Source organism: Perna viridis, chromosome 2 (assembly GCF_037379345.1).
Source record: "Perna viridis isolate PV_CMFRI_1.1 ecotype Kerala chromosome 2, ASM3737934v1, whole genome shotgun sequence".
In the NCBI taxonomy this organism is placed as follows: Eukaryota; Metazoa; Mollusca; class Bivalvia; order Mytilida; family Mytilidae; genus Perna; species Perna viridis.
The window spans coordinates 42,986,732-43,012,897 of NC_142446.1; the positions used below are offsets into that span (position 1 = coordinate 42,986,732).

Sequence of the window (26,166 nt, forward strand, 5' to 3'; positions counted from 1 at the left end):
TATTTCATCTGTTCTAAACCATACTCCTGTAACACTTACAGGTTTAGTATTCAGTATGTTCAGATTAAATTATTCAGAAAATGTTTATGAGAAGACTTGATAAGTTGCAAGTTTCAGTCATGAAAAATATAGATGTAAGGATCTGGCAAATTTGAAAAAGGCTTTGCATTACATGTAATTTCATATGGTCTTCTCTTAAAGATGGTCTCTATAGAACAGTGCAAAGTTACAGAAAAAAATGTTTGAAAGTTGTGCATTTTGACAGTTTTCATCTCAGAAATGATATTTACTTGTATTGTTGTATAGTGATGTTAACCTACATAAATCTCACTCTACTGGGACAGAGAAAACTTCTGTTTACACTATTCCTTTATGCAATTAAATTATTTGGAAAACTTGATGTATGAAATCATGGGATGTTTTTGTTATTCTAAGGTTTAGTTTTACTGTTACTGTTTTTAATTAGGATTGACGTCCATTTTACATTGTTATGTTGTTTTACATAAGTTTACCTAGTGCCATAGTAATAAAAAAGAATTATTCCAAATATACTATTGTGTTTATTTAAATTACTGTGTTTTATTTTGTTGATATTAAAACATGGCTTACATGTTGTAATTGTTGACATTAATCAGACTAAAATAGCTTCATTAAATATCACATTCTTTGGTTGTTATTTGTACAGTGTTATTTTTAAGGTATGAAACCAGTGCAAGGCTATTTAGTGCACTCAAAATACCCTCAATTAAAAAAGTAAACATTTTACTGTGATTTTTTTTTCATGTAGACAATCAAATCATTAGGTACAAATCAGGACTTTACATATTCATTGGCCTCAATCATGTCATTTTTTTCTGAAATTATGGTAAGTTGTTTTTCTTAAATTCTTCTCATTAAAATGAACACGTTTTAAGATGTTTATTATCAGTGTACATGTGAACGAAGTAATCATGATACTTATTCATGTAGCTCAACTCTTGCTCTGAAATTGTATAGAAACCTTTTTGACCAAAAAGGTATAAATGATTTGATTTCTTCGATTTGTGGTTTTAACGGTCTGGGCTATCCTTACGGTTCTCCCACGACCATCCCTTACTGGGATTGTGTTAGTAGATTTCTGTTAGTAGTTGGGGGTAGCGGAGCAGACAACGCATTTAGCGCCCTGTAAAAGAAATCACGCTTTAATAAATTTGTTTTTAAGTTTTGTTTTAGCCTCTGCCTATGTCTTGGTAATCTGTTTTTAAACAAATGTCATATTAATTCCGAACATAGTGTTGGCCATCCAGAATGGTTTTGAATGATGACAGACGATGGCGTTATACTATCAACTTGTTAAATTTCCTTTCAATGATAATAAGGATAATAACTGTGTATTTCCCATAGCTGCATCACAGTTGTAGAAATGATTGATTGATCCATTGCAAGCATTGACACAGAGATGGCACAGAAACCCCCCAAAGTCTTAACTTCACTTGAAATAGAAGTTACTGTCAGTAAGGTGTGGGTGTGAGATGTGGGTCTGTTTATTGAATTATTCTTGCTACTGCCTGAATTTAAGAGAACAGTACTTTTAAAATGTTTACAGTGCATACGGCTTCGAAATTAATACACACTAATAAATGTTTATACATCCAGCACTGGTTTAATTTTTGTATTAATTTAAATGTATTTTAAATCCAACATTGGTTTAATATTCGTTTTGGCAGTTAGGTTTTAATAAAAGAGCAGGCGAGCAATTTTATTGGTCCTCTCTGAATGTACGTTCGTCGGAACACATCGTTCAGATTTGCCTTCGAACACATACATCACGCCAAAATATTTAAACCCCGCCGTAACTTTTGCGCCTGTCACAAGTCAGGACTTTCTGGTCTCTATATGTCTTCGTTTTCACTTGAAAATCAGTTTACTTTACGTTGCTGGAGTATATAGAAGCAACTATTTAGCTGCACCTGTGTATAATGTTGTTTTGGTGTGAGGGTTTTCTCGTCGTTCTTTGAAAACCCATGGGTGACCTTCAGCTGACATTTTTCATCCTAGCTGGGTCGTGTTTGACATATTCACCATATATATATACACCAATTTATTGTTCAAACATGTGAGTACCGAGCTTGGCAGAAGTGTGCTGTCGACACTTTAAAAAAATCTGCTTGCATTTTCACACAACACGTACTATATACAATAACCTATACTATATTTAAACAATGCAGCTTAAGTCAATTCAAATAACATACTATCATCCACGCATCCTCTCGTCAGTTGACGGTTTAGTACTATGTATGCATACGTATTGTAAGAAGTCGTGTGAGCCTTTGTCTTTCTTTTAGGCTTAATACTTATATTGGTACAATAAGACAGTTATATCTAAAATTGCCAAAAAAAAAAACAAAACAAAACAAAAAAAAAAAAAACGTTGCGGTGTGTCAGTTTTTCTGCTTTTCTTCGGAAAGTATTGAGTAATGTGGTATAGGAATTGCTTTATCTAAGAAAACCGTGCTTATAGGTCTTTTAAAAACAAACGTTGCACTAACAAATACTACATAATTATGATGATTATTAGCCATTGATTAAGATGTAATTGTAGGGGATAATTTAAGCATTTTATAGCCCCAGTAGATAATTTATTTCTTTTTCTGAAATTATGCCAGAATGGTGCAGATTTTGTGAGTTGTACATTCTTGTGAATTTCTTATCAATTAAAAGATATATTGTTGTTCGATCAAGATTTTGTCATGATCCTCTAATTTCACTACAATTATTTTCGGCAAAAGCATCAAAATTAATCTTGTTATTTGAAGTTGCATCCAAAAGATTTGGTTGAAATAATATTGTGACTGCATTCTATCAGCTTCTGGTTAGATCAAATCATAGGACTTCCTTAATTCAAATTAACAAGTGCCAATACTTGATATCCACAAATGCAAACGATCATAGCTTTGAAGACAGTTTTACTTAAGCTTCATTAAAGAAAAAGTGCCGCAATTGCTTTATTTCCTTTCCATTTTTGTTAAAAGGGTCAAAGCAGAATAAATACATTCCACGCAGTCGCGTCTTATCATGAAACATAACTGCATATTTATTTATTTATTTTAATCATTGTATGTTATTCATATGCTCTTGTTGGGTCCTGCTTTGGAAAATGAAATATGTTTTCTATTCCATTCTGTACTAATAATAAAACAGCCATTGTGCTACCAGGTCTTTTTAATTTTGTCAGTTTATTTCTGATCTGCAACTATACTTTTAATTTTAGAAGTTGTTCGGGAGACTTTAAATTGACAAGAATAATAATTTGAAGGGTCTTTTCAAATAGTTCGTGTCGTATGAAGGACACATCACCAGAAAAAGGTATATTTTTTAAACTCAAGAAACCTTGCCTTACTAGATGATCTTCTATTTACAGAAGTCATGTCACCGTGACAATGAACACCGACATCACCATAACCACCAAGGTCACCAACATCATCACCATGAACATGGACACCACCATGTACACAGTAAGTAGTTACCTTGTCACCATGAACATGTACACAGTACGTAGTGACCTCGAAACCTCACCATGGACATGGACACCACCATGTACACAGTAAGTAGTCACCTCACCATGAACATGGACACCACCATGTACCCAGTACGTTTATACAGAATCACCATAAACATGGACCGCCATGTACACAGTAAGTAGTTACCTCGTCGCCTCACCATGAACATGGACACTACCATGCACACAGTAAGTAGTTACCTTGTCACCATGAACATGGACACCACTATGTACACAGTAAGTAGTTACCAAGTCACCATGCACATGGACACCACCATGTACGCAGTAAGTAGTTACCTTATCACTATAAACATTGACACCACCATGTACACAGTAAGTAGTTACCTCGTTACCATGGACATGGACACCACCATGTAAACAATAAATAGTTACTTCGATACCATGAACATTGACACTGCCATGCACACAGTACGTAGTAACCAAATCACCATGCACATCAACCACCATGTACACAGTAAGTAGTTACCAAGTTGCCATATACACAGTAGTTTCATTGTCACAACGAAGTTGCGGGATTTAGTATCATTAACTCCGGAGCCTAGATTTAGAATTAGAATAATTCCAGGTGTATGCCTCGAGCTTCATTTTATCTAATGGTCGTTTTAACGTTATCTGGTTGTCATTATAACGATGCTCACTCCAGTGCCATCATGATTAAAGACTAGACAAAAAGTTACCTATGAGCTAAACATGTGTAACAGGAAATATAAGACTGCTCTGTAAATGTGGCAAAGTAGTCTCTACATAATGTTGATTTATATTGGTAATGTTTGTAGGTGAGGTAGATTTAGGAAAGATAGCATACAGACCAAGGGAATCACCATATCCATTAGTATCAGTAGATGAAGCTGTCAACATGGTCATCCAACGAGCTGATGTTTTGGGGACAGAAGAAGTATTTTTCAGAAGTAAGTAATATGTTAGTTTTGTTAATCCTGTTTGATGTTGTCAATTAACTCTCAGCACATCAAAAGAACAGAACATAGATCTTTTTTAGGAAGTTTATGAAATGTAGACTTTTTTTGGCTCTGTTTTTGTGCAAAACGTTATAGAATTTTATCTTTTTTATTGGTTTTTGTACAGTTCTATAGAAAGTCGTTAATATCATTAGCATGATCACAAAATGCACATCACTGCTTCAATGAAATTTTGTTGATCTCTTATAGATTTCTTACTTTCCCTTCCCTTAGGGTGACACACAATTATCTTCATTTGTTCAATTGTGGTGCCTAACTTCCTATAAAATTTGATGAAAGTTCATTAAGCGGTTTATTAGGAATCGTGCTTACCCTGTTTTAACATGCGATACCCTTCAGTTGGATTAAAAATTATTATGATTATTCATGCTTATCTACAAATGATGCCAACAGAACCATTCAATAAATAATATTCAAAATCTATTGAGTGTAACACTGATTTTGGAGGATTTTGATGCGTAAAAACTCTTAAGATTGATTATCTCCCTTTATTTGATCCAGTTACTTTTATAAATATGAAAATGTCCAAGCGTAGAACTATCATCAATAAAAAAACAAATACGACTACTATTGCATTATGCACATATAGCAAAATCTTTATTCTACACATAATCTAGGGGTGTAAAGTGATTACACAAGTTTTTTTTTCTTGGTAATAATTTTGAATTTATATATTGCATCACTACATGGTTTAAATAACATTATATATTTTATTGTTCTATATCGCTTTACAAATCAATTTCAATTTTATAAGTTTACATTATCTTTCCTTATCAATTTGATCCGATGGGGCAGTGTAGCATATGGAGTCGTCACATTCTGAGACGTTTGTGTTTATATATATATATATATATATATATATATATATATATATATATATATATATATATATATATAAAGTCTCAGAATGTGACGACTCTATTCGCTACACTGCTCCATCGGATCAAATTGATACAGAGAAGATAACGTAAACTAATAGAAGGGTCTGAGTACTGAGTATAGGGGCAACTCTTTCGCTGTACCTGTGTATAATGATGTTTTGGATCAGCTGCATCCGTCCTGTAGTATAAGGGTTTTCTAGTCGTGCATTGAAGACTAATTGGTGACCTTTTCATCCCGGTGTGGTTGTTGTCTCTTTGACATACACACTACACCTATTCTCGTATATCTTTAGAGCATCTGTTTTATTTTTGGTCTGATTTTGAATTTTTTTCATCGAGTTTCTTCTGAAAGTCCAAACTTCAATCATTATTTGAATATTTCTCACTTTTCTAAAATAACAAGCGGTCAAAGGGGCCAAAACATAATGTTATTTTAAAGTAAATTAATTTATTTTAATTATTTTTGCTAATTGTTCCTATTTTGAAGGGTTTAAGAATAACTATATCATTAACTTTTTTGAGATGATCGGATACAAAGTGATCAATGAAAGCAATCTGAAAGTAGAATATTTCAATTAAATTGAATTTTAAAATATTGTGGAATATTGTATCTCAACCAGATATGCTCATAATGAACTGTAAGTCCCAATGTTCAAGTGTGTCAAAAACTAGTAGTGTGTCCACACTTTCTCCAAGTTCACAGTGTTTAAATGGCTTCGGTCGTATCATGCAGCGCTCAGCGAAGTATCTCAAAAACCGTTAGGTTTTGCAACACAATTCTGACATTTTGAAGTTACTGCCCTTTTACGATGTATTCTAAATGTTATGAGCTATGAAAAAAATTCTACAGAAACCACTGGATAGAATTAAATGAAAGTTGATATGATTGTTCCTTAGGTCATTAGGAATTTTTATCCAAGAAAAGATATTGCCGCTTTTACAAAAAGTGGAATGTTTCTTATCAAGCCAGGTGAGCGATTCAGGCACTTTACGGCTTTTAGTTTTATATAAATTTCAACTATGAATACTTTGATACTGTTTTGTAATGATTAATGATTGCAGACCCTGGGTGGAGAGGTGTTCCAGGCGTTGCAATCCCTCTTTTGGTGGGAAAATTTGATAGTTTTGTGCAAACTTTCGCAAAAAAGTGAGCTTATGCTTGCCTGGAATACTCCTTTAATTTCAGGATCCGCCCTTGATTATGCAAGGTGAACTATAGCTTTTAAAATTTTGTTTTATGAGACAATCAGTTATTAAGGCCATAGAAATGCCCTCTGGATACTCCTATTTAAGTTTTCTATTTATTATTTGTGAAAGAGTAATCAAGGGAACCAAGGTTATAGCGGTAATCAAAAGAATGTAATCCAGGGACAAAGACCAGACATGGAAAACAGACATACACAACAAAGAACATAAAGTAACTAAAATCATACATACAAAGTAACAAAAGTAAATGAGCAACTCGAACTCCACCAAAAACTGGGAGCATGGACCAGGTGCACCGGTAGGGTAAGCGTCCTCTGCTTTTCTAGACACACCCGCCGAGTTGCTCATAAAAAGTCAAGTCCGCGGTAGACAAACGAGGGAAGGAAAACTATGACCCGTTGAATAAATCAGTTTTCATGGTGCTGATGGATACACCATAACGATCCACGAGTTCATGATAACGGCCATAAAACTTCTGTAGTGATGACTTCAATCTTGTAGCAACATAACTCTGTTCCAGAAGCCTATTTGTTAAATTTCTAGTGCGATACAAAAAGTCTGCATAGTTTCGGCAAGCTCTGGCATAACGTATGAGTTGCGATATGAACACTCCATATGCAGGAGCCGAAGGGATGTTGCCACAGATGAAAGGAAAGTTGACAATTCTGAATGAAAAGTCATCACGTTTGTCGTAAAATTTGGTCAATAGTTTTCCTTTACCATCGATTTCTAAGTGTAGGTCAAGATATGAGGCCGACTTCACAGTGTCTGTAGTATCCTTTATCTCACGTTCTTTTGGGTAGATGCGATGTATCAAATCCCCGAAATTAGGATTGTTTAAAGATAATACGTCATCTATATAGCGGAAACTGAGATTGAAGGATCTAGCCAAACAATATTCTTTCTTTCTGATCAGATCAGCTATAAAGTCAGCCTCATAAGAGTGAAGGAATAGGTCAGCAAGGAAAGGAGCACAATTTGTTCCCATTGGAATGCCGACCGTTTGTTGAAAAACACGTCCACCACACTAGACAAATATGTTGTCAATTAAAAATTCCAGCATGAAAGTAGTGAAAAGTGAGTTTTTTTTTACACAAAAATCGAAACACTATTCCCCAAATTATTTATTGGGTTGCCTGGCTATTAAACCGTTATAATGACCGCACTATTTATTTCACCGAAAGTCATTATTGGATTTAGAAAAAAATATCCTTTTAAGATACATGTATGTGGACCAACAAACGGCCAGATGCACGGAGAGACAGGCTGACCAAAAAGGTGATTCATATACATGCCATATTTTAATTTATTGGGTTATATTAAATTGGGAAAATATATGGCCTATTGAGATATTACTCGAACATGATTTTTTTTGCTATAACATTTTTTGTGCTATCTTATTAAAGATTTTTGTTCCCGCTGCAACGCGAAAGGGGTTATGGGACTTTGTTGAATTTGTACTTGCAACACTAATGGAAAACTTTGTGGATGCAACTAATCGTAGACCACTGTACGGATTTTGTTCAAGTTTGCATGTTTGTTAGTCTAAGTATGTAATAGGTCATATTGCACTGCGATATTGATTCTAAAAAAAATATAAGAATTAATGTGCGACTTCTTCATTTCATCTTTTCTTTTGCGACAGCCATGCATAGCAGTTTTGTTTAAGATAAACACAATGAATGACCCTTGTCATAAATTGGCTGTTTATTACGCTATTAAATATCCTGAAAATGAACAACAGTTCAATTTAGTGTCTACTATTTCACCATCAGTATTATTATCATGGCGGACATATACTTTGTCTCCCTTCTTCAATTCCTATATCAATCAATGTTGAAAAATATTTTCTTGTAATATTTTATGAGTCGTTTGTGTGGAGTTAGATATTTTATTTTTTTAAATATTAATATAAGTTGATGGTGCATATACGACACATGAACATATAGCTTCACTATATAGAGTTGGTTGCATTTATACGGCCACGACCTCTGGGAAAAAGTTGTAATGATTGATCGATGAAAAAATATATATTCCTTGCAGTACATTTATTTTGAATTTGGGGGAAATTAATTGAACCATGTGTGTATAAAGTCTAATTAAAATTAGACCTACTAGCTATTTTTTTCAGTCACTGTGTGTATGATTTAAAGCACTCCATTCTACTTTCTGTTCATTTGACCTTTTTAATCAGCCAATCAGATTTCAACTTTCATAATTTCAGCCTCTAATGAAGTATTCAAATTGTACAATACCTTTCTAATCTTATTGGATCAGCTTGTGTGATCATCTCTAGGTCTCAGTATCGTATTAATTTTCCCATAGACTTCTATAGTGAAGTGCATATTTTTAGGAATTTTTAAAAAATATGTAAATTGATTCAATAAAACTTTCACATATGTAGCATTTCTAAAGACATGTGAAAAAATAATTTCCCGCAAAGAAAATAGGGTGAGTCCACGAAGATCGGACAGAAAAGTAGTCTCGAACTATAAATAGCCATTTTCCCTACTTTCACTTTCGTTTTGCACTCACCAAACCAACCTTTTCAGTGGAACATTTTTATGATATCATGTTAGATTTTCTTTTAAAAAAGTTCTTCATCTTACAGTGTGATGTTTGCTCTATTTTATAAGTCATTGTTCATATCTTTTGACAAAATATTAGTTTGTAGAGAGGCAAAAAGAAAATACACTATATTTTTATAGCATCCATGTTTTGACGTACACCTGCTCAGGGATATGCAATACGATACTGGTACCTCTACAAGATGCTTCATGCATTAAAATGACAAATTTTATTTTGTAAGCAAGGCTTTAGTAGTCCATCTTGGATATACTTTCGGTTTCTATGTACCCTGTAAACATGCGGCTGGTGTCCTGATAATAAATGTTTTTGGTAATAATTTTGAATTTAGCATTTTTCTTTTGACTTGAAAATATCTAGCATGTTTCTTAAACTTCTCAAAAGTTTAATCTCAGTGATATTTTTTTACAATTGTGTCACCGCCATCGATCTAGTAATTTTTTAAACTGCTAAATCTTAAATATTTTGTACATATTTATCAAAGGTGTAACAACATGTGTTGCATACCTATTGTCATCTCTTTGTATTTGGACCTTTTTAGCAGAACTTGTGTACAGACAGGAAGGGTGTAATATTTTTTTAGATCAAGTTTAGAGCTGGGTCTAGTAGATTACACATACACAGCGAATTCCATAGACACCCTTCCTATCTGTTGTTTTTTTAAGAATTGGAATTTCTTTCAACTGATTATATATGATCAATGTCAATTTTGAATATTTCATTATTTAAACGCTGATCTCATGGAAACATTCTATTTTGATATCACAAGATTTTTCAGAATAGATACATAAGTAGTGTAATTTGAAACTGTTAATAGTGTTATATTATTAGATACTCCGAAAATGAACACCAATGGCCGTTGGGGTCATCTTTTATTGGGCCATCTTTATATCGAACATGACGGATATTCACTTCGTCACCCTTCTTTAGTTCCAATATAATGACTGAAGTTCCAGTAGCATTCCCCGGTCCAGGGTGTATACCGATAATTTTGTTGTTGTTTTCCATGTATGAGCATGAAAGTACTTTGAATAACTGGAGAAGACGGTGGCTGCAAACTGGTAGTGACCATCGACTGGAGCCGTAAACGTTCCTGTTTTGACGTTAAACCTATTCCCGGTGTTGGTCCAAACCTTTTTAAACTTGATTTTTTTTTTATGCCTTCAGTTTTTTTAGGTTCTGTGTTATAAGCAGTAAATGCAACAACATTTTCTTTTTTGCATTTTTCATCTAGACTGCCATCTTCGAAAAAAAAAATATGAAAGTTTAGTGTTCGTACATTTCTGATACTTCTTTGTATGATTAAGAGCAACTTTAATTAAATGTTCTGATTAATTATGTACATAGTATATGGAATATTACTTTAAAGGGATGGAATTGGACAATAGCTGCAAAATTACTCCACCCTCTACAGAGGTATAATATAAAATAAACTTTCCAGTTGTTGTTTGTATGACTTTTCTCATAACCTTGCTCTCTCAGTCCCAAAATACAGAAAAACTTGATTTATTTCGACAATTTGTTTTTCGGTCGTATAATAGTATCCTCCTGTCATCGTTGTTGTTGACATCCGTTAACTGTAGTTTATTCTCGACAACTTGAGTTATTTTTTTTTCTAATTTTAAATTTGAAATTTAAACACACCATTCCTAGGAGCATGGCAGAGAGTCCTATAGGTTATGGAGTTTTTTTTTACCCCACCCCTATTGAAATAAGGGACTAAAAGGAGGAGAATGGGTGTTATCATTATACTTGATAGGAAAGTTTGTTGTTTGATACGGATTTTTATAATTCAGATGTCAATGGCTCCTTTTAAAATAATGTTTTACAAGTTTACAGAGTAGGCATATCTTTAACCGTTTTGAAGTTAAAGTGGTAGAGAATTGGGCCACACCCTAATAAATCAACATTTTTTATTTAAGGTTCGATTTCGACTGTTGTTTGGTTATTTGATTCCTTATTAAATACCTGCCTGCGTTTTTAAATCAGATTTCAGATATCTCTGACGGTTCTCGAGTTATAGAGGTCAAAGGGGCCACACCCTAAAAATCGACTTTTTAATTTTTGGTCCGATTTTGATTTTTTTATATTGAATTCCTTACGAAATCCCCGCCACTATTCTTTAATCAGATTCAGATATCTCTTACAGTTTGTGAGGTAAAACGGGTCAAAGGGGCCGCGCCCGAAGAAATCTGCTTTTTAATTCTGGTCCGATTTTGAATTTTATTATTTGTTTCAAAGAAGCCAAATCCCATAAAACATTTGTTATGGTCCGATTCCGATAGTGCCTTTTATTGGATTTTTTTATATGCATATAAAGAAAACTTAAAAGTTAAAAGGAGTCAAAGGGGCTACATTAAGTAAACGACTTTTTAAATTTTTTGGTCCAATATAAAATGTATATTATATAATGGTTGAACTTCATATTTGTGCAATATTGTGTTACTCTTTCTTGATAGTTGTTTTAAAAAAATAAATAATTAATTAAACTTTTTACTTATAAAGAAGTAAATCTTTGAATTTGAAGGGTGGCTATAAGTGAAAGACACAATGACGATAAGAAGAATATAAATAAATGTATTCAGTATCTGTTGATAATTACACGACAGACTAAAATGTACTAACAACTTTGATATTTGTAGTACAGAATTATAGGAGATATGTCAAAAATGTACAAACAAATTCAGGAGGTCATCTGTCAAGTCTCGATCTGCAGTAGAAGTACCTTTATCTGAAATATTAAATTTGGAAAGAGAAACGATTATTTACAAACCAGGACAAATGTCAGAACCATTGTGGTTGTTTCCAAGGTTTTTACATACGTGTTTTCTTTTTGATTTTTACATTTTGCTTTACGAGTTGAGCAGTTCGGTAATTTTTTTTTATTACTGTTCATTTGCAAGTAGCAGTGTTTTTTTTTGTGTTGTACGTTTTGTATATATATTTGTGATTTTCATGTATGAGAATTTATCGCTATTATGTAAATGGTAATTTTACTGAGATATCAGAGTATGACATATTTACCAAGCTTTCCTGAACATGATTTTCGCCTGTCAACAACGACACTTATTGTGAATAAAGCTGCGACCGTCAGTGCTACCGACAACATTGCTTTTGACTATTTTCAGCCTTCTGAATTACTTGTTTAAATAATTTATATTTTCAAAGTTATTATAATCAATATTTTGCTGTCATTAAACTAATATCTGAAACATTTTTTTTTCATATCACGCAATAATTTTGTACCATCTTGCAATGTGTGATACTATTTCCATTTAAAGATCAAGCTTTTTCTATTTTGATGTAAAATGATTATTTTTAAGAATAGGATTTTTAAATATGCACATTTTTTTAGTACAATGTCCTAATAAAACATCTTATATATTCAGGGAATTTGCACAATATACAAGTATGCAAGGGTTCTATCTGGCATTTACGTTTTATTAGTATATTGTGGTTATCAAAAGCAATTTTGATAACTAAAATATAATAAAAAAAACCTCCGGGTGCCAATTAATTGGTAAAATATCGGTAATTTAAAAACCAAATGACTGAATGCAATCAACTGATCCATTTCTACTTGGCATGTATTACGATGGCTGACGTCTTACTACTTTCTGGCCTGACTCTGTGCATTTAGAGTAAAATCAAATTAAACTACCGGTCGAATAATAACTACAAATCAGTTATCAAGAATTAAGAACAACAGTCAATGTTACAATTTAATACTGAGAGAAAACACGTCAGGTACGTTTGAAGGAAAAGTGTTTGCTTCTGAGAGATATTGTCTTCATGCCGAAGATTGCAAAGAAGTTGATCGGCAACCAAGCAAGGCTTGAACGATTGAATGTCGAATTTTGTCTTCAAATAAATTAGTTACATAGCTAAAAGAAAATGACCATGTTGCTCCGTCAAGTTTCTGAAAGATCTACAAGTAAAGATACAATGTATAAGTTGTCGATACGTAAAGAGGTTCGGAATAGAAAGTTACTCCTTTGTCAAAGAAATACTCAGATTCTTTGGTATTTTTGTTGAAGATAATTGGCTATTGTGAGGTTTTGTTCTTACGCATTTATTTACTGTCGTGTAGACTCACTAGCCTTTTTCTTCCACCGAGAGGGCGGCTTGAAAATTGGCTTTAAATGGCCGTTCTAGTGCATTTTCATGTACTTTAATTTATTTTTCATTTCAGAGTCCCTAGGTCGATATTTAGCTCAGGATGTGATTGCACACGACCCTCTGCCTCCGTTTCCAGCATCTATAAAGGACGGTTATGCAGTTATAGGTAATCGATATTTTATAGCAGAGGTGTGAGTGTTACTCGCCAAGCAAATAAAAATGGCGAATGCTAAAATATTTAATATCATTTTGTCTCGTTTCCATACTACATTTATCGTTCTTATAACATGACTCAAATAAGCAAGTAAGCCACGATACCCAACCTCTGGACTATAGAAATCAGTTTGTTGTTCACACTGTGATATTGAATTTAAAGGTGAAAAAAAGTATTTATTTCTATACGTAAGGAAGATGACGAAAAATAATATTAAAAGAAATGTATTTAAAAACTATAACCTAGTTCTTAGCTGGAAATGATAATCAGATGATTTTTTTTTAATTCAAAATTTGATATGCTTATCTTTACATTTTGACCATAAGGTTACTGGAATGGGAGCGGAAGTTTGTTCACTGTTATTTCTGTTTTGTTTGGTGTATTTTATCACCGATCAATATGTGTTAAACCTAGCATATGTAGGAATTTTCAAGGAAAGGCTTTTATTACTGAGTAAATGCTATTCTCTTTTTTTTTTTTTTTTCATTTTTTGCATTTGAGATTTTAACTACTCTCTCGTATGACCCAAGTTTATTATTGAGTTAATGCTATTCTCCTTTTTTTCATAGTTTGCATTTGTGTTTTTAACTACCTTCTCGTATGACCTTTGTTAAAAAAATATGTAATACTCTCCTCCCCAGTCCGTTAAGTTCATGCGGAAATTTCATGCCAAACAACATGTATCAAATGTTCTTTCCTGATTGATGTGAACATAAAAGACATAAGAAAAGTATATTTTTCGTTTATTGATTCCTTAGTTCTGTAATTTACCTCCCAAAACTACCATTTTAATATGCAGGTAGGCTGTACAAATACTCTCATTATGCCCTATTTATGAGGTAACCAGCTTGAAAAGTATGTAGAATATGCCAGAGGCAAGCAAATAATTTCTCCTTTGAGACTCAAAGGTGAATCGTTTAGTTATTTTTAAGAAGATACAAAGCTTTATTGGCAGTTTAATATTTTGTTGATTAAGCCAAGTAGAGTAATAAACGACGAGTCTATTGATGTTTTAAGGGAAGAGCAAAAACTTTGTACGGTTATAAGAAAGAAAGTGTAATTAATTGACTTTATCAATATATGTATTAGACGACGGATTGATTCATCGACTTTGAAATCTCAATAGGTAGCATATTATCATCCGTATATCTTCTACAAAGATGAAAGATTCAATAACAAACAAAGTCCTTCCAAAAACAACAAACAAAAACATCAAGGATTTTGACTGGTTTAACATTCCTTTCAATAAACCTTTACATTTGTTTTTATAATTAGAGAGAACTGTTGATTAAGCTATACACAGAGACAATGTGGCAATACCTGAGAATTGAGGGGCTTTCATTGACGTCGGCTGTTTAACGAACAAACTGAAGGGATTTTTGTTCATTACATGATTTTTTATCTATTATTAGTACAAGCAACATGACAGCAAATCGTTGATAACCTTCGTGTCATCAAAACCAGAGGACACTTTAACTGTTGTCTAGTGTTATAAGTATACTGTGTATACATTCTTATAGACACGTCGTTGATTTCGAATCACGATTGTTCTCCTCTCATGTTACCTTAAGTTGTTCATGTTAAGGCTGTAGCTTACAACAAAGGTTTCTGTTTTTTTTCTCGAATTGTATTTGAAAATAGAGCGAGAATTTAAGCACCTTATGAAAAAAAAAAAAAAAAAAAAACTGGGACTTGCTTAACACTCATTTTGTTCGGTGTATGATATTATTAGTACTTTTGTAAACCTTACAGCAAAATTTATATAGAAGAAAAATCTATGTTGGTGTTAATTACGGCCGGTATTGTTTATACTCTTTTCCATCACGTTCTGTCACCTTTCAAGGATTGACTGTGACAAAATTGTGACATTGAAGCTTACCTACGCATACTTAACTTGATTACATGTCGTTACTTTTCATACTCCCACAGTCCTGATTATAGAGTATCATTCGATAGATTAAATTAGTCTTTAATATGACGATTGTTACAATCAGAACTGATTCTGATTTATACTTGTCTAACATTTTTTTGTATTTACGGCTCATTTAATATTTTTATTTCGAAATAATGACTATATAATTGTCTAAATATGCAAAGGAAAAAAACTTCAATCTTTGTTATAATACTCTACGTATAATTGTGGTTATAGGAAATGGCTAAGAAGGAAATTAATTTCATTTTTGATCCCTGATGATTTCATATTTTCAAAATTAATTTACATTTTCATTGTAAATGTCAGTTTGTTAATTGAAGTTTTGTTCTACAAGCCATTATAGTTTATTTTAAGTTTTTAAATGAGTTGCATAATACTCTCATTTTAAAAAGTAAAATTATGGGTACACACAAATGATATAAGTCATAATATAGATGCTGAGGAGGAAGTATGACAAGTCACTAAGCCAATTAATACTTTGAAGGTTACTAAAAATGTCAAATAAAATTTTAGTACAAAACCATTATATCTTGCTTTCTGGTAGGTTCAAAATAAGGCTTCAAAGGCTTCTGTCCGTTCATTTTGTTATACTGACTTTCACTTTGACTATTGCCTAGGTTTTATCAGTTCGGTAATTTTGTTATTACCCTTCATTTTTACTTCTGTCCACAAAATATTATTTCTGTACAAGACAGCACAGGGAATACAGTTTTTGAAATACCTTATTGAAAATATAAATGATGAATTTATTTTTTTGTTTAGAAAATTAATGCAGTTAGATATGTATTGCTTTTAATTTGCGCCATCCCAAGTCAGGAATAATTTCTGGCCTCTGTATGTACTGTTTCGTTTTCACTTTCAGTTTACTTTTATGCTGTTAGAGTATACGGGACAAGTATTACGATGCACCTATGTTTGATGTTGTTTTGAGCAAGTTGCAATTTTTGTTTTTTTTTATCCTTCATAATAAAAATACGTCATGTCGCCGGTCTATCACTAGAACTTCTGTAATATTTCTGAACACTACACAAAAACATAGTCCTAATGTAATTTCTTTTATGTCATTCAATACCTCTTTTGTAACCAGTAAATATGTTTCTTGTAATTGTTCAGCTCAATAACATTCTTTTATTTCTGCAAATAGAATTAAGATCTAGTCTTCATATCAACTGAAGATTTGAGGGACTCCATTTTGGCCTTCAAAAGATATTTAGTAGTATATTTGCATTTGGGAAATTTAGTTCTTTCAGTATTGTTTCAAGAAGTATAAAATGCGTTAAGGATGTCCCATTTGACACACTTGTCAGTCAAATTCTCCAGCCTTTCATTAATAGTTTACCATTAATAAACAGGAAGTGAAGAGCAGTGATTTTAACCAAGTAAAATTGGCGGGAAAATTCAAATTGATAAAGGTGTCAAGTTTTTGGAAATCTTATATTCATCAAGGAAAATATTTACTTAAGCTGAAATATTGGTGTTATTTGAGTATGATAAATAATCTGCTACTATAGTTTTTTGATGTTAAAGCAAATTAACTTTTGGACAGTTTAATAAAATTAGGAAAAAGGTGAAATGGAATAAAATTTGTATTTGTGTGAGAAGTTGTATCAGAAGTATGGATTGACATTCAGTTTATACATATTAGGGAAAAAAAGTTCTTGATATTAAATATGAAAGTTTTATTTTACATCATGTAATCTTCGAAATTTTATTCATGCTACAATTTGCAAAAACCTCCAGTGCTGACAGCACTTTGATTTATCCCGGTAGTTTTTTTTTTTACATATTCACCATATCCATTCTCGTTATATTTTAGAAGGTAAATTTAAACGTCAACTTTAATTTGATTTGTCATACAAAATTAACCTATTTTAATTGTATGTTCGATTTCATATTGAAGTTTCTTTATATTCTTCCTCATCGGAATTTTGACCAGTCAGATCGCTAGACACATTTGAGGAAGAAGTCAAGGAGTTTGAAAAATCTCAATTATGAATCCCAGACCAGGATCAGAATATTCTTTTTCTTGTAGTGTTGTTAAAGATATTTAGTTAAAACAAATTTTTAGCTAAGTAGCAAAAGTGATCCGTCATAAAATATACCACCTTACTTGATTTTTTTCCGTTTCCATGCTAAATGAAGTTGTTATCATGTAGAAACTTGTGATTTTTATTTGTATTTACTCCATTTTATTGGCAGTTTTTGACATACACTTTATAAAATACGCTTTTCCTTTGTCCATACGAAGCATGAAAAGCTAGAAACGCTCAAGTTATCATGTTTATCTTGATGATACCGTAAAATCTTAGGCGATATGATATGGTATGTTACGCAACGCTTTGCCTGAAACTGAATTAGGATTTTCCTCAAAAACCCGTGTCTTTCCTTTAATCTTTGATTTCAATGGCTCTGGTTGGTTAAATTTTGATACACTGTCATTTTTGGTTGAGTTATTATTTGACTATCATAATCGTGCCTTGTAAAAAATTTAAATGGAGATCTAGGGAACCAGGATTCGAACAGAAATCATAAGAATATAATACGGAGACAAAAGACAAGACAGGGGAAATAGACAAACACAACTAAAACACGAAATAACAAAAATTATACGTACAAAAAAAGAAAGCAAATGAGCAACCCTTTTAACTTTAGGGTAGGTAATAGGCGTCCCGAGCCTTTCGAGAAAAAAAAACCGCCATGTCACGTCCAGGGTAGATGCATAGGTCTGCAAAATTCCCTATAGTTGTGGAGTATTTAGTTATCTGGTCCTTGGACTAAGACGAAAGGAGACGAAGTCATGAACAAGGATTATAATAGTGGTAACTATTGGCACAGTGCATAGAAGTCAATATGTTGTAAGAAATCAAAACGAAAGACAAATGATAAATAACTAGTGTTGTATACCCTATAGCTTTAATTTTTCTCAAATAACCAGTCGAAAGATATATAAGGTAATTGTAAGACAAACACTACAATTTAAGTTGACTGTGTCATTATTTCAATACTTAACAAGTATGCCACCTTACGCTTAAGGAAATAACAAGAAAGTTAAAACGTCTATGTAAGACATAGTTACGTTAGACAACCAATCAATCATATGATGTACTAAACCAAGTAAGGTTTTCTTATTCTCAAAAAATGGAACCGTCAAAAGAACTTAGAACACACAAGCAAAGTTTCAAGGTTAAGTGAAGTTGTAATCTTTCAGTCTAACAGCTGCTGTAATGTGGCGTTCTGTGTTGTTTCAAAAGTTTTAATTATGATGCAATATGTTTTGAATAAATATTAGTTATGACTATTGGGTTTAATATGATCTAGAAATAAGGAAATGTCACTAGAAATATATTCAACATTTCGAACAAAACGTTTATTTAAAGGTTTACAGAAATTCATTGTGTTGAGATCGTGAATTAAGTACATCTTTGTGACGCCGATAGATTTTTTTATATTTTACATTGTCTCCGCAACCAATGTAAATTTCCTTTCACGCCTACATGTGCAATATTGTCTTTTAACCAAAATTATAGGTTTGGAGACATCGAAAGCTTTTTCCTTTTCAGAAAAATATTGTCATACACACCTACTTACACAAATGTTAACAGATCTTTCAATGTTTACCCGTTACTTTTCACTATATATACAAACTCGATGTAGATAACTCGATGAAGATATCCAGTCTTATTAGAATGGTGGAAAAAACTTTCTCAATAGAAAGTTTCAGTACAAATTCCAACTCCCTGTAAACGCTTGAAATTAACAAATGTGGTTTTGATTTTCACAGCATCTGATGGTGATGGGAAAAGATTAGTTATAGGCGATTCTACAGCTGGATCTGTGGTAAGTGTTCCCTTCCTTTACACAGCCAGGTGCAAACCATCGTTAAAATATCATTGAAAACACTTACTGTGCCAATGCAATAATATTAAACTCTGTTGTTGTAATTGCTATTCAAAACAAACAAATCTAGGGGTAATTTTTTGCACATCAGATGTACCGATTTTGATTTTTTGATAATTAGATACCAGTAGGCATTCCTCTTAAGTTTTCATGAGGGTTATTTAAAGTAATACATATGCACTGTTTGTCTGTATGCATGTCGTTCTAAACGTTAATTTTCTCTGAAACGTTAATGAGAGTAGTTGATGAAAGTCAAGCTATTTCTGTTTTTGTGGTATTAAAAGGTAAACCTGCGCCTTTCATTTTTGATTTAGCACTATTAATACGACATGCAAACTTAAAATGTTTAAACCAGTTTTTTTTTTTGCGATAAAAGTGTTTCATAAATTGCTTATTATATCCAAGGGAAGATATAAGAACGTTTATTATAAAAACAAAAACGAAGAACTAGATTTTCAGTATAACCAAGGTGTTTTTTTTCACTCAAGTTGAAAAGTTTATATGTAAGGTGCGGTTCATTCGCTAATTCTGGTATCCATTGCTTTGCTTTCCGTTAAACATGTTATGCATGACACTTTATGGGAACATCTACAATTTTGTTAACAAATTTAGGATAGATACCGTCAATTCCATATTCCATTTATTTCAATATATACTGATATTTTTGTTATTCAAAACCATTTGTTAAGCAAGTGTGTACCGAAGTTGTTTGCGCTATACAAGGACTATTGTGGTTAGATGACATTTTTGTATAAGCGGTCGTATATTTGTATGGCACTGTCGTTGTCATCCGTAATCACTTGGCTTTCGTGCGATAACTTTAGTTGTATTAGACCAATTCTTATGAAATTTTGAAATGATCTTACTAACTACCAAAGGACGGTTCTGGAAAACAAATATATCAGCAGATTTGGCGGCCTTTTGATCGTTTTAAAGTTATAAGGATGTCAAATGGGTTTCATCGAAGAAAAATCAACTTTTATATTTTTGCGTCCGATTTTAAAATTATTTTTATTGGATTACTTATGAAAATTCCTGCCTGCATTTTTCAATTATATTTCAGATATCTCTTAGGCTTTTGAGTTATAAGGGGTCAAAGGGACCACACCCCGAAAAGTCGAATTTTTAGCTAACCTGGCCGAAGGCCATGTGAGCTATTGCCATTACTTGGTGTCCGTCGTCGTCCGTCGTTATCGTCGTCGTTAACAATTTTTCAAAACTCTTTTCCTCTGCCACTACTTGACCATTTGGAACAAAATTTAGTAAGAATATTCCTTAGGGTGTTCTGCATAGAACTAGTGTGTGTGGATTTTCGATCCGGCAAAAACATGACCGCCGTTACTAAAAATAAAACATAGGGGTCAGACAGAAGTGTTTTTGCATATATCTCCAATACCTTTTGGTTTATCCAAATTGTGATAGGGTAAGTGTTAAACACAATGAGATCTGTCTCTGGTCAAATTTTCGTTTGTTTTAATCCTTGAAGCCATGTTGGAGTTATTGCCCCTTTACGACGTTTATTTCCTTATTTTCTAATGTTATTTCTTAACAAATCTTCTCCTTTGAAACTACAAGACCAATCAGAACCAACTTGGTATGGATGTTCCTATGTGTGTTCTGAACAGCGCTGATGTGGGGTTGTTTATTCGTCGAAAAACATGACCACTGTTGCTACAATAGAATATAGGGGTCAGACAGATGTTTTTCGCATATATCTCCATAACCGTTCGGTTCAGCCGAATTCTTTCAGTTGCCGAAATGATCCTCATCATAAGGCCTACAAAAGTCTGCTTGAGTCAAAGTTGACAGACAACTCCTTGTTAGAGTTCTTGCTCTTGAAAGGTGAAAAATGTATTAGTGTTTACTTTTTTCAGCCAATATCTTGAAAAATATGACAGATATAAAGGAACATCTATTGCAGAACTAATCGTTATGATAAGGCCTACAAAAGTGTGCGGAAATCAAAGTTGTTGGACGATTCCTTGTTAGAGTTAATGCCCTTGAAAGGCGAAAAATTATGTTTTTTTGCAGTTTTCAGCCAATATCTGGAAAACTATGATAGAATGAATGAAGCTCTCAATTGATGAAATGATCCTTATGATAATTCCTACGTAAGTCTCTGAGTCAAAATTGTCGGACAACTCCTTGTAAGAGCTTTATTTGCCCTTGAAAGACAAAAACTTAACCAATTGAGCGATTTAGGCTCATGGGAGCCTCTTGTTAATTTTTGGTCAGATTTCGATTTTTTATTGGATTCCTAATCAGATTTAATATATAACTTATGTTTTTGAGTATAAGGGGTCAAAGGGGCCACCCCCCCCCAAAAAAAAGACTTTTTTATTTTTTGGTCTGATTTTGTAAATGTTTATTTGAACTTTAAATTTTTGAGCAACATAGTGTCTAAACCAGTTGCTGTGTCCATAATAAATTGTAAGTCCCTATGCTCAAGTGTGTCAAAAACTAATATTGTGTCAAAACTTGTTCAGGGTTTGACCACTGCGGTCGTATCATGCTGTGCCCCGCGAAGCTTTTTTTTTTTTATCTATTTGGATAATGGTCATTCTTTCAATGGTAGGCCAACTTTACCCCCGGAAATTTGTACTGACTGTTTGTGTTTCCTTTCATCGAAGCAGAAGATTTTATTTATAGTTTACTTAATATTTCGTGTAGTCATGTTGTGCTCTTATTTGTTACAGCATGATATACAAAGCGTAAAGAAAGATCAATGCGATTGATTTACACAACGAAATACGATTATTTTTTCCCCCGTTTCTTACTAAGATTGGTCATCTTTTCCTATAAGGTTTTTTTTTCAGGAATAATTGAAAGTACAGTCTCATCTTTGACCAAATATACGAGTCAATGAAGTTTAAAAATATTTTTTTTATATTTATTGGTGATTTGTTTGGATTTTAAAACATATTTCTCCTTTAAGAATTTTAGTGTTTCCTATCGGCAATACTTTTCTAATAAGATTTAAATACGTGGGATTAAGATTTTTATTTTGAGCAAGTATTAGTAACAGTCGAGACAAATTAAATACTTTTCGGAAAACTGTCAAAAATAAACATTTCGAATCTAGACTTTGAAAGGAGTATTTTCGTAAAGCACTATAACACAATTTGAACAGAATTGAACAACAAATTGCAACCAGACAGTTCAAGTGATATTATAGATTGTTTGTTTAGTTGTAGTTAAATGAAGACAACGAGAACAATATTTACAATTTTATTTCAAGAGAAAGAGGCAGTTTTAAGGAAATAGGCATATGCCTCAGCAACAACAGTCTAATAAAAATATTTAAAGTGTTAAGTGATAAAACGAGACTGCCCACATAGAAAAACGAACATGAGCTACATACAATTAAAAAAATATATATTTATTGCATAAAGGACTTTTGGTGCTGCAGAAAAAAAAATGGAAGATTTAAATGAATTCGGTACAACTCACTTTGTTTATGTAATTTGCTATTTGCTCGAAATCATATGATTTTTTATTTAACTTTTTCTCTTGGTATAGATGACTTTCACATTCACTTCCATACTGGAAAGTTCTTACCGGGGTCAACTGGGTCAACATGCGTAATATCGGGTGATATTGCAATGGAAACCAAGGGAACAGAAACTTGATTCGAGTACTGTCAGGAATTTTTAAACGATACATATATGATAGAAACATTTCCGGTTTTTTTTAAGTTCGGAGACGTATTTCCACATAACTATGACTGTTCTTGTAATCTTCGAATCAGATATCCTCTCTTTGTCTAGTTGAAAACCGTAAACCAGATTCGGCGTAAATGGCGAATCGGAATGTGAAAGTTGTCTGTTGCAATTACTGTCTTGATTTCCTTTATAACAAATATTTTGATTTGTAGAGCTCACCTGAAGGAAAAAGTTCATCGGAGCTGGTGCTTTAACTTTGCATTTACTTTTTGTGTCGTCATTAACATGTATGAAAATCAATTTTGGTTTGAATAAAAGTTGATGCACGCATAAGCAAATTGTAATAATAATTTTGATATATTTATAAAGCAACACCGATATATTCTCTATCAAATGCTTGAGATGAGATATCATTTGTTTCTTATTTCATTTTTATCAGATTTTTACCATTAAAAAAATCATAATATGCTTTAAAAAATAGTAGTTAACATAATCGTAAAGATCTCAAATGAATCAAAACAACATCAAAAGTCATGGCCAGCACTTTTCTATGGCCGCATAATGGCCAGCACTTTTTTATGGCTGCATAATGGCCAACTGAAGTGTTATTATAAACGGTTTTTATTCTGTTGTATAAAGTAGAAAATTGAAGGGCATCATTTGTTGAAATGAAAATCAATTTTATACCGTACTTTCATTTAATGAAGAGAAGAACAACTCTATCAAATGAACATCACGATTTTATGCGCTATAAATGGGTCCTAGACTCGTGCTTGAATTTAAGACAAAAATCAGTAGATTGCTGTTTTTTTTCGTGTTTTTTTTTCTGCTTTTAAACATATTTAAGACGTTTGAGCACCACACAATTATTACTCTGTATTGTATAGCTCACTTGGCCGTAGGCCGTGTGTGCTATTGCCATCACTTGGCGTCCGTCGTCCTTGTTCTTCTCTGAAACTACAGAATGGATTTGGATGACACTTGGCATGATTGTTCTTCAGGGTATCTTGCACTAAGTTTATTCTTCGATTTTCGATCCGTCGAAAAACCTGACCGCCGTTACTGAAAAAAGGGGTCATACAGCAGTTTATCGCATATATCTTCAAAACCGTTACGTTTAGCCAAATTCTGACTGAGTAGAAATGTTCAGCATGATAAGAGCTACATGTGTTCTGATTTTTATGAAAATCTTTCAACTGCTGTTTGAGATGTTGCCCCTTTTAGACGTTTTTGACTATTTTCATGTAATTATTTCAAAAATCTTCTCTAAAACTACTTTCCAGAATCAAATGAAACCTAGTAAGTTTGTTTTTATGGAGTTTTGCACAAACGGATCGTTTAATTTTTTTTGAAACGTTGAAAAACATGACCGTTGTTACGAAAAATAGAACATAGGGGTCAAAATATTTTTTTTTTCAAATAATTAAAAGACCGTTGATTTTAGCAGAATTCTGATGAAGTTTATTGTTTGCCAGAAGACGGATATAATCCGAAATTTTCAAAATGATGTAGGAGTTATTGCCCCTGAAACATACTTTTTTTGTCGTTTTTCACCTGTACAACATTGAAAAACCTTCTCTAAAACCATGCGACAAAATTTAATGAAAGTTGGCATAATTATTTTTACTGCAGAAACTAATCGTTTATAAGTTTTCATCGGTCGAAAACGTGGCCATCGTTACTAAAAATAGAATAAAGGGGTCAAAATGCTTTTTTGACATTTTGTCCTCAACTATATATACATAATGAAGATGAAAGCCACTCATGAGATAAACATGATATTCTGAATTGAATGGCAGTATTGTAATATTTTTAGGTTGCCCTTTTTGTGATTATTTTCACTAGTTGCTTGGATTCTAATGATTTTTGGTTTCATTATGAAACATGTTATTCTAAGTTGGTAATGACAAAAGTTTGTAGCACATAGGAGCACACATGCCCAAGTTTTTCCAGAAGTTCTTAAACACTTTGAAGGCATTTCCAAAATTTTACAGTGCCATATATACTCAGTTGAACTTATATCATACATCAATATATGCTTCTTATCATCATTTTTTTTTTTGGTCAAACATGGTAACAAAGCATGATACTTTATTTACTTAGTTAATAGGGCATGGTTTGACAGGTTTACATTAAAGATAGAGGTTTTCAACCGAACTGCATTTTCTTTATGCTAGCCTTTAATTTTTGTATGACGGGCTATGTGAGAAATATCAAACTGATCGTTTCCGCAGTTCGATAATTGTATGGAATAATCTATTAGTTTATGAAATGATTCTTTTGAAACATTTTCTGTATACAACCCTTGACGATTAAAAATGATTCCGAGTTTAGGTCTCCAGGTGAGTGCTTTAGCCTTTTTTGAGCCTCTAGTTTCATTAATAACTTGAGATGAAACAGGTTTCAACTTGACACTTGATATACATTTTTGAATATCCATAAATTTGTTAATAGCTTATCACACCAACGGTTAACTGCATGATATAATGAAATTAATTTAGAATTTTTGACAATGATGGATAGAGATATATGATGCTGATAGAGACAATAAATCGCACTCTATTCTCTCTGTTTAATGTTATTTTATTAAATATTTTATAATTTATAAAAAATGAGATGAAGGCTTGTGCTTTAATTACTCCATTGATATAATGTAAATGTATTCATCCGTCACTATTGAAAAAAAAATTCAATATTACATGATGCCTTGGGTGATGAGTTCACAAAGGGAAATTAGATTTGCATGATATAAACTTTCAATGCTGCATTGTTGGTAAATGATGCTTATTTAGCTGCCGTTTTTATCGACCTGAAAATTCTGCAATTATGCAAATATATCGTCCCGCTCCTACATTTGATGGTGATTTTCATGGAACTTTTTAGAATCAAATTTATACATGTTTAATTTCTTCAATCCCACATATGGGTTATTCAATTTGTTTCATAGTACCATAATGTCCTTAGCAGGATTATAAGTAGTAAGAATTATTCAGAATGCAAATAAGGTAATAGAAACAGAAATTAAGACACTTGATAATTTCCCGTTATAGCCATGACCAAGGATACATTAGCCTACTTTTCAAATTAAGAGCAATCGTATACTGGCGCTGTTACAAAACAGTGCATATTTTT

The 26,166-nt window shown here is 32.6% G+C and overlaps 1 protein-coding gene across 1 annotated transcript in view; it reads left to right on the forward strand.

Moving 5' to 3' along the window:
• The window catches only part of LOC148625192 (gephyrin-like), a 62,434-nt gene that overhangs the window by 18,023 nt on the left and 18,245 nt on the right, over positions 1-26,166 (forward strand). Inside the window, exons 8-11 of the mRNA XM_088568570.1 lie at positions 3,401-3,494; positions 4,336-4,467; positions 13,402-13,494; positions 19,257-19,312. Of these exons, the coding sequence (XP_088424696.1) occupies positions 3,401-3,494; positions 4,336-4,467; positions 13,402-13,494; positions 19,257-19,312 (375 nt within the window). The remainder of the gene's footprint in view (positions 1-3,400; positions 3,495-4,335; positions 4,468-13,401; positions 13,495-19,256; positions 19,313-26,166) is intronic.